This window comes from Nilaparvata lugens, chromosome 14, assembly GCF_014356525.2.
Source record: "Nilaparvata lugens isolate BPH chromosome 14, ASM1435652v1, whole genome shotgun sequence".
Taxonomy (NCBI): Eukaryota; Metazoa; Arthropoda; class Insecta; order Hemiptera; family Delphacidae; genus Nilaparvata; species Nilaparvata lugens.
The window spans coordinates 18507794-18517782 of NC_052517.1; the positions used below are offsets into that span (position 1 = coordinate 18507794).

The following is a 9989-nucleotide window of genomic DNA, read 5'->3' on the forward strand; positions in this document are numbered from 1 at the left end:
TAGTTGGAAATTTAAGAATGTGATTAAAACTGGATTAAGTTATAGAATCTATATTTCACTGAAAAATCAAAAGAAGATAGTTCATAGTTAATTCACTTCTTGTGAATTTTTCAACAGTTTCTTGTTCCTGGTTTAATCTACAGTTACTAAATCAAAACATACTTACTAGAAACTCTTCAATATAGTAACTGACAATAGTATTATCGGACTGTAGTATAATCAAACGTTTTTGTTCTAAAAATTGATCCTCATCAAAAAATCAATAATTTCAGAAATTCAAATATGCGCGGGCTTTTCTACAAGTCAACAGCTGTTCTAGTAGTAACGACAACAATATCAGTATGGCACTGAATTCCGTAGGAGTTGAAAAATTAAAAATGGAGCTGATTGTCAAGAAGACGTCAGTATTTATTATTTTGTTCAAATAATTATATATTTCAACCACTTTACATTCATATAATGAATTATTTGTAGTAATATTCATTTGAATAACTCGTCTCACATAAGATATTCTTTAATATTGTGGAAATAGTGTGATTTAACGTTGAAAGACGTCAAACTGATAGGTCTACAATAAAGGTAGGTTATCTTTCACAATAAGTTATATTACTTGAATTCAAATAATAAAATCAAATAAATTTTAAAATTGATTTATTGGATTTATATTATCAGTATCGTAGAAGTAATGGGCTAATATCAATGCTTGTTGAAATATGTTGAATTTTCCGATGACGTATAACATTTTTTAATCTTATCAATGTAAACATTTTTTTGAACAATGATAACTCACACTTTTTTATGATAGTTCGTGTTTAATATAATAAAAATATTTCTGTTATTGGCTTGAAAGCATAAATCTACTTAATCTTCAAGGATAACCTTCAAGTTATTTTTTTTTTAAGTAAAGACTGTGAGGACGTTGAAACGTTTTTTAGTTTGACTTTTCAAAACATTCTGTCTATCACCTCTTCAACTGAGTAAAATATACCATTACATCATTTTTTATTCCTGTGGGAATTGCCGTTCTTCTTGGGGTGGATATGGGAATGTAATTTAATTTTCTAGAATCCAGAGACTACTAAGAATTCAAGTATAAAAAATGATTTTCTGTAGGGTTCATTCGGTTTATTACCATATTACTAATTATAACTCGTGATTTGTTGGTTTCAGGTTATAAAGATTGTTAGCCTACATATATCAAGAGGCATGGATGATATTACTGATGAAGAGGCAATTCAAGGTGGTAAGAACCAAGATTTTTTAAATATTGAAGGCTTGAACAAATTGTGTACATTAAATTAATATTAGGCCTATTCATAAATAGATAAATGCCTGTTTGTTCATTACAAATTATTGTTTTTGTTCGCTTTACCTATTAAACGAACAAATAAATGAATTTAGAATAAATATTTAAATTAATAGAGGATGGTTAGCTAACCTTAAATAGTCAACTATAGATCTCAGTTATGAACTTACATTTTTAATGTATATCAAATAAAAATTTTTATTCGCAATTCAAACAAATAAGGGACTTGCCATACCTGAAGGTTATTCGGCGTGTTTCCAGTTACAAAAAACGAACTAAAAGATGAATAAACTTAAACAAAATAAGTATGAAACTTCATTTATAATGACACTATATGAATAATTTTTCAATGTATGTGACAGAAGTTTTTATTTTTTTATACTACCTATCTGGAGACCCCAGTCTTTGGCAACGACTTCAAGTAGCCTATTCAAGTATTTATCATTGAACCATCAATTTTTACGCCAATGAAATATAATTGATTATTTCTAACAAGAATTAACAGTTGATATTACATCAGATATACCGGTATCAGCTATCCTCTATAGAAGGCAGTGACAAGGCAGAGGTTCGGCAACGGTTGAGAGTGGAGGTAATGGCAGTGGAGAGAAAGATAGGAGACAACCGTTGCCGAACCTCTGTCTTGTCAATGCCTTCTATAGACGGTAGCTGATACAAGTTTATTGATGTAATAACGGTTCATTCTCGTTTAAAATAATAAATTATATTTTTCAATCATTCCATAATTAAGATGAATTTTTTTTAAATTAATTATTAATTCTACATTGTTAAAAGACGATCTGGCAACAGAGCAAAGCGAGAGAGAGATAGCGCTATCCGCTTTTTTGAATGATTGACAAGGATAGTGTTGGGGTTTATCATCTTGAAATCCCAATTTAGAAATATCCACTACTACTTTGGCCTATTTTTATTGAATAAATTTAAATTAGTTCCATATTCTTATATTTTAAAAGGTTCATTGTATTTCGTAATTGCTCCGAATAACTCAATCAATTAATAGGCATAAGTTACTCATGTGGTGGTGATGGAATATGCAGGAAAATTTGGCAATATATATATATATATATATATATATATATATATATATATATATATTATTGATCAACTCACCGACATATATAGTCCTCATAAAACCGGTCGACACGATACGACAGCGACATATATGTGTTATCTCTTCTTCACATATGAAGCACGTTCAGTTCTCAGCACATCATCATACGGCATGATCCGACACACACCCGACAAACGATAAGATTTTACTTTCACTGCACTTCCGAGATGTGACGTCACACTCAATTGCCAAATTAAGGAAGGAAATAGGAAAGGTGGTGAATGGAATTTGATATCTTATTTTATTTCGAATTACTGTACTTATTTGATAATTTGGAAAATATTATCATCTGTAGAATATTTTTGTTTTTTGGCTGATCAATCTATCAGCTGTATGGAAGGAGCGCTCTCTGTTATCGGAAATAGGAGATGATGAACTCGGAGATTGGCGCCTACTTTCAAAATTCTTTTGATTTAGGCTGTTTCTATTTTTATTGGAAAATATGCCGTGACAATAGCAACACCATTGCTAACCAAACACTACCATTATAACGTGCACCTCACTAGGTATAGGCCTAGTAGAAAATTTGTTCATCAATATTAATATTAACTTGTATCTCCTATTTCATCAAGTCATTAGTATATGCTATAGTGATTAGTAGGAACTCGCTAAGCTCGTTCAATTAATTACCTGTGTTTGTTACTGGGCCTTGAAAGCGGCTTTCATAGCTGCCAACCTCTCAGTGCCTGGACCGCTTTTGGACGAGTTACAACTGTGTACTATCTAAGAAATACCATAGAGAAACAATAGCATAAGTAGATATCCCATGGCATAGTGCGTTTATGTCGCAACTTCTACTGTTAGCTCAAGCCGATAGCCCACGTAGTTCTTTCCCGTGAAGCTTTATGACGCTGGTAGTCTCTCATATTGTGCCGTTCATACATCCTTACCCGGTCAAAACAGTAAAAATCAACAATAATCGACAGTAATCGGCTTGAGATAACAATAAAAGTTGCGACATAAACGCCCTATACCATGGGATATCTACTTACGCTATTGTTTCTCTATGGAAATATTCATAAAACTGTTAGAATATGAACCACGAAAGTTATAATAAAAACAAGTATTTAACATTAGATGAAAATAACAATCGAAAATGAAATTTGTAAAATGAAATTCTACAAAGTTTGGCCACGTTGGTCTTGCCATACACACCGCAATGTAGAGCTTTGTATCAGCTAAATGTATCAGCTTTGTTGAATGATAGACAAGGATAGCAATACCATTGCTAATCAACCTCTGCCATTATAACGTGGACCTCACTATAGAACAAGAACAACCACATTATGCTACAGTATCAATCCAATATGATACAGTATCATCTTAACTTCATACACAATACTATGAATTGATACATTCGCTATCTGCTTTGTTGAATGATAGACAAGGATAGCAATACCATTACTAACCAAACACTGCCATTATAACGTGGACCTCACTATAGAACAAGAACAACCACATTATGATACAGTATCAATCCAATATGATACAGTATCATCTCAACTTGATACACAACACTATGATTTGATACATTCGCTATCTGCTTTGTTGAATGATAGACAAGGTTAGCAATACTAATTTATACAATTAAACTAATAATACAATTGCTAATCAAACACTACCATTATAACGTGGACCTCACTATATAGTCAGTTTTGTATATAATTCAGGTCTACTGTGATTTTCTGTTAATTCTTTATTAAATTATACACTTTTTCAGTTGATATTTTATAAATTAATTTGTTTTGGTTGATATTTTATCAATTATTCTTTTCTGTTAGCAGGGGAGCACATTGGTGTCGAGTTGATCACTTGTGCAGGGTGCTTTAAGAAGGTGGATGCATCAAAATGCTTCAAAGCTGACTCGCAACAAACTGCCTCGCGACAAGCTGACTCGCAACAAAATGCCTCGCAACGTTTTTGCTCTGAGGCATGCGCTGCACAACATAAGGAGCCAACAAAAGCTGATGACACTGGACAATTATGTAAGTGTAGTTTATGTTTTTGAAGGGACGGATTCAAAGATCCAAAGGTTCAAAGAACCTCACACGTCAACCGAAGCTTATTGTGTGTCAGAAGAGTAGTTAATTAGAGCTTTTCATAGCCTACAAACGATTTGGCAAGGGTTTGGAGTTGGAAAATGATGGGGAGATATGCTTTGTCTAATGACAGACAAGGATAGCAACACCAATGTTAATAAGGTGCTGAATTTATAAGGCGAATCTCACCATAATATACCGTTGGCTACCCTATCGTCAATGGTTTGACTTTATTTCTAATTTTTTAGCCAAATATTTTCAAATTACAGTACAAATGGGTTTTATTGTAATCATTCACATGTATATGGTCTCAACTGGCATCAGAATTTATCCTATAAATAAGCACTAAGGATTCAGTGGATATCAGAAGTTCTGCATGGTTTATTTACACTGAACATGATGGTGCTTGATATTCAAGTTGATATTGTTTTCGAAAACTTAGTTCAATAACAAGATAAAAATATGCTAAAAAGAAATATAAGTAAGCAAAAAAGTATTAATAGAATTTTGAGGAAAAAAATACATTTAAAAGGAAAAACTTCGTTACTGACTACATCTGGAATTATGCAAAGCAAAAAACGTTTCAACTGCGCCACTCATAAAGTAGTGCAGCTGTTGCAGAAAAACTAGCCTCTCAATTTTTATAGGCTACTGTAAATAAGTGATTGCAATAATTTATACTGTTTTTCGACAAGTCTAATAATATTGAGAAAAAGACATTGAATTTGTTGTCAATACGATTATATATAGTGGGTAGTACAGATGTATTGATAACATCAATTTATTTTATTTTCATTATAAAGAAATACCACAATATTTCCCATACAAATCATATTCTATTTCCTGACTGGTTTGGATGCAGATGAAGAATCCAGTTTACTATAAATTGAAGATGGTGTTGCGTCCTAAACTATTTTCTCTGTTTTTCAATAAGTGTTTGTGACAATATCAAGTTCTGTTCAATGAATCTAATAATAAATTAATTGATCAATGATTATTTATTAAAATAATTAAAACGTTCAATGATTGTGAATGTCCTTTCAATTCATACAGGCCCGGTTGTACAAAAGCCTGTTGAATTTTAATCACAATTAAATCACACCAGAACCAGAGAAGGTTTTTTTTTTAAAAAAAAGGTTTCTCTGATTGGTTATTAATCAGGATTAAACGTTAACAGACTTTCGTGCAACTGGGTGACAGTATGAAATAAAATACTAGTTTGTTTTCCCAACAATTGTATCATAAGTGAGGTCCACGTTATAATGGCAGTGGAGAAAGGTAGGAGAACAACGTTGCCAATCCTCCATCTTGTCAATGCCTTCTATAAATAGACAGTAGCTGATACAGGTCTATTGATGTAATAGTAACTGTTCATTCTCGTTTAGGCCTATAATAATCAGTTATATTTTATTAGGCAAGAAATTATATTTTTCAATAATTACCTAATGAATTTACATAGTTTAACTAATTATCAAGTCTACATTGTTAAAAGACGATCTGGCAACAGAGCAAACGAGAAAGAAATTGTGCTATCCGCTTTGTTGAATGATAGACAAGGATATCAATACCATTGCTAATCAAACACTGCCATTATAACGTGCACCTCACTATAGTTACAAAACATGTGTAAGTTCATTATAGAAATAATAATTTCTTTTTTCCACAGGTATGGATGTAGATGAAGAAACCAGCACCTCATCTTCAGAAAGTGAAGAGGAAGAAGAATTTGAAGTGGAAATTGATCCGAGCATCATATGTAACAATGATGATCAACAAGATGACAAAGAAGGAAAAGGAGAAGAAGAAGAAGGGACCAATGATGACCAAACTCCCAAACCACCATCACTAGATGGTTTACTGCTTAGGTGCTCCTTCTGTAAATACTCAACTGAGGATCAAGTCAAGTTTCAGGACCACATCAAGGAACACATGAATAAAACTTACAAGTATACAAGGAAAACTTTCCCTCAGCAGTTACACAAGTGCAAAGAGTGTGACTTCACCACTTACCGCCTTGTAGATCTCCAGAAACATCGGCGGAGTCATCTGGGACTTCAACTCTACCACTGTAACTTCTGTGACTACAACTTCACCTCACAGTCATCCCTGGACCTACATGTCAGGACACATACTGGTGAACGTCCTTTCAGTTGCCATCTGTGTGAATACAAGAGCTCCCGTAAAAGTCACCTCAAGGGGCATCTGAAGAATCATGAAGGTGTCAAAGGATACTGGTGTCAGTTCTGTGATTTCCGGACATCTAGGAAGAATCACCTGAGAAACCATCTCAGGATTCATACCTTGGGTACTACAACGTTGACCTGCAAGATCTGTGGGTTTAAGGCTAATGAGGCGAGTGATTTGGAGGAACATCATCAGGTGCATACAGAGGGGAAGAAAATGTGCCTCAAGTGTGAGTTTTGTGATTTCCAAACCTCTAGGAATAACCACCTGAGAAACCATCTCAGGGTACATACCTTAGGCACTACAACACTGACCTGCAAGATTTGTGGGTTTGAGGCTAGTGCAGCAAGTGATCTGGAGGAACATCATCAGGTTCATATGGAGGGGAAGAAGTTGTGTTTCAGGTGTGAGTTTTGTGAGGGTTATGTGTGTGCTGAGGCAAAGGATCTGGAGGATCATCAAAGACTGCTGCATGCCGGGGAGGAGATTTTGTCATGTGACCTGTGTGACTACACCTGTTTGCAGAAGAGTTTGTTGGAGGTACATGTGAAGACACATTTGGGGTTGGATGAGAAATGTGTGGAGCTGGGACCAAATTCAGGAACAGGTTCTAAGTTGGTTTCATCTTCAGGAACAGATCTCACCCTACATAAATCAGGTTATCTTCAGGGAACATCTTCAGAACCAGCATCAAATGAAGGACCCTGTGGAGAGTCTGAATTGATTTTAGGAATAGAAGGAGGGGTCAACTCAGATTTGGCCAGAAATCTTGAGGAATCTGGTGGTGATCTGGATGTGGGAACGTTTTTGGAAACAGATTTGCAAGTGGGAACATCTGGAGGATCAAACTGTGGTGTGGCAGACTCTGAAACATCTATGGAGACAGAGTTTGGTGTCGCAACTTCTGGAGTAACAGATTTCAAAGCAGAAACTTCTGGAGCAACCGATTTGAGTGTGGCAACTTCTGGAGCAACCGATTTGAGTGTGGCAACTTCTGGAGCAACCGATTTGAGTGTGGCAACTTCTGGAGCAACCGATTTGAGTGTGGCAACTGCTGGAGCTATAGATTTTGGTGTGGAAACCACTAGAGCAAATGTTGAGGGAAGTTCAGGTGTTGATGAAATACCTTCGGAACTGAATGGAGGAACACATTATTTGAAATCTCTTGGTGAAACAGATGTGGAAACTGACAGTTTCAGGTGTGACTTTTGTAACTTTTCCTGTGAGGACAAAACAGACCTTCAGATACATCTGTCCATCCACACCAGTAAACAACCATTAAAATGCGACCATTGTGATTATTCCACCTTCAAGAAAGCCCACTTACAGGGCCATCTGTTGACACATACCGGGGAAAAACCTCATAGCTGCAGCTTCTGCAACTACAAGTGTGCACTGTCGTCTACACTGAAACGACATCTCAGAACGCACACAATGGAGAAACCTTTCATCTGCGAGTACTGTGACTATAGAAGCACAAGGTTTGACCAGGTGCGGACGCACATGAGGACACACACGGGGGAAAAACCTTTCAAGTGCGAGCTCTGCAAGTTCAGGTGTGGGGACCGGTCTGCGTTGAGGAGTCACCTGTTGACACACCAGGATGAGAAGAGGTACAGCTGTGAGTTCTGTGAGTACAAGACCCTGCAGAAACCTCATCTCACCACACATTTGAGAACACATACAGGGGAGAAACCCTATGGATGTGAGTTATGTGATTTGAGGTTTACAACTTCGTCTTCCCTGAATCGGCATGTGAAGACTCATAACAATGTGCGACCTTTCACATGTGAGTTTTGTGGACATAAGAGTGCACGTCAGGACCAGTTTGAGGCTCACAAGAGGAAACACACAGGGGAAAAACCTTGGAGTTGTGAGTATTGTGATTACAAATGTTCTGATGCCAGAGGGCTGAAGGTGCATGTGAAGCGGCACACCAATGAAACCCCATTGTCTTGCGAGTTTTGTGATTATAAAACCTATGAACGGAACCATTTGAGGGTGCATATCAGGAAGCATACTGGGGAGAGACCTTGGAGTTGCGAGTTCTGTGATTATAAGTGTGCCACTGGGTATGGCATGACAAGACATGTTAGGAGGCATACGGGGGAGAAGCCGTACTTGTGTACACTTTGTGATTTTAGGGCGCATGATGCCTCAGGACTGAAACGGCACACTAGAAGTCAGCATAGTGAGGAGGTGAGTTGAGATTCAATGTGAAGTGACAGTGTTGGTTAATAAGATGGGGTTCATGTTGTTTATGGGGAGCTATGACAGGTTTAAGTGTATTCATTTATAGTGAGGTCCACGTTATAATGGCAGTGAAGAAAGATTGATTGATTGAGTACTTTATTTATGAAGATTACAACATATAATGGCTTATACACTCATAGATTATCAAGTTTTAGATGAATTTACATAGCATAAACTAAGAAATTAACTATTGAACTGTACAATGATATGAAAAAATCAATTTGGAATAACTATACAAGATAATATTGTAATGCATCTACATAAATTGGCGGAGCTTTGGACATATGAATGTCCATTCTTTGGAAAGAATATTAAAAATATCCTTCCCAGTTACTCATTAGTAAAGTGAGTCCCAGTAACTCAGTAAAGATAGGAGAACAACGTTTCATTTCATTTCATTTATTAATAGACAATAGATAAAATGCAGGAAAAAACAACAGGAATTTGCCCGAAACTGCTTTAAACCTTAATTTGGAATACACAGTCTAGAGGTTATGTAAATGATAACTTAATTCACACACTATTTTGAGTCCAAAGAATGTATTTACTACAATAATTTTTAATTTTTAGATTAATTAATTTCAAAATACAAATTCAAACAAAAATCGCTCTTCACAATAGCAAAAATATTTAAAATTTCACTCAAATCCACAAATTATACTCATGTTAAAATTCTAAACGTCAAAACATCTGATCTTGTTGCCGATCCTATGTCTTGTCAATGTCTTCTATAGACGGTAGCTGATGCAGTTTTATTGATGTAATATCAACTGTACATGATTAAGATTATATATTTTGTTAATTAATGTTAATCCTACATTGTTAAAAGACGATCTGACAACAGAGCAAAGTGAGAAAGAGAAAGTGCTATTCGCTTTGTTGAATGATAGACAAGGATAGCAGTACCATTGCTAATCAAACACTGCCATTATAACGTGGACCTCACTATAGTAGGATTCATTTCAATCAGTCAGCCGTAGTTGAATGGGAGGGATTGGTGTTGTTTAAGGGTAGTAATGACAGGTTAAAGGCTATAGTGAGGTCCACGTTATAATGGCAGTGTTTGATTAGCAAT

The 9989-nt window shown here is 35.5% G+C and overlaps 1 protein-coding gene across 4 annotated transcripts; it reads left to right on the forward strand.

Moving 5' to 3' along the window:
* Window positions 1-400: 400 nt before the first annotated feature.
* LOC111063854 (gastrula zinc finger protein xFG20-1) lies at window positions 401-9745 on the forward strand. Of its 4 annotated transcripts, XM_039440993.1 has the most exons (5): window positions 401-579; window positions 1171-1243; window positions 4220-4313; window positions 4344-4423; window positions 6144-9745. In XM_039440993.1, exons 2-5 carry the CDS (start codon window positions 1207-1209, stop codon window positions 8867-8869), a joined length of 2937 nt encoding a protein of 978 aa, XP_039296927.1. In that variant the 5' UTR covers window positions 401-579; window positions 1171-1206; the 3' UTR covers window positions 8870-9745. The 4 variants fall into 4 exon arrangements, with proteins under 4 accessions (XP_039296927.1, XP_039296924.1, XP_039296925.1 ...); XM_039440990.1 differs by having other exon boundaries at window positions 4220-4423; XM_039440991.1 differs by having other exon boundaries at window positions 4223-4423.
* The last annotated feature ends 244 nt before the right edge of the window (window positions 9746-9989 follow it).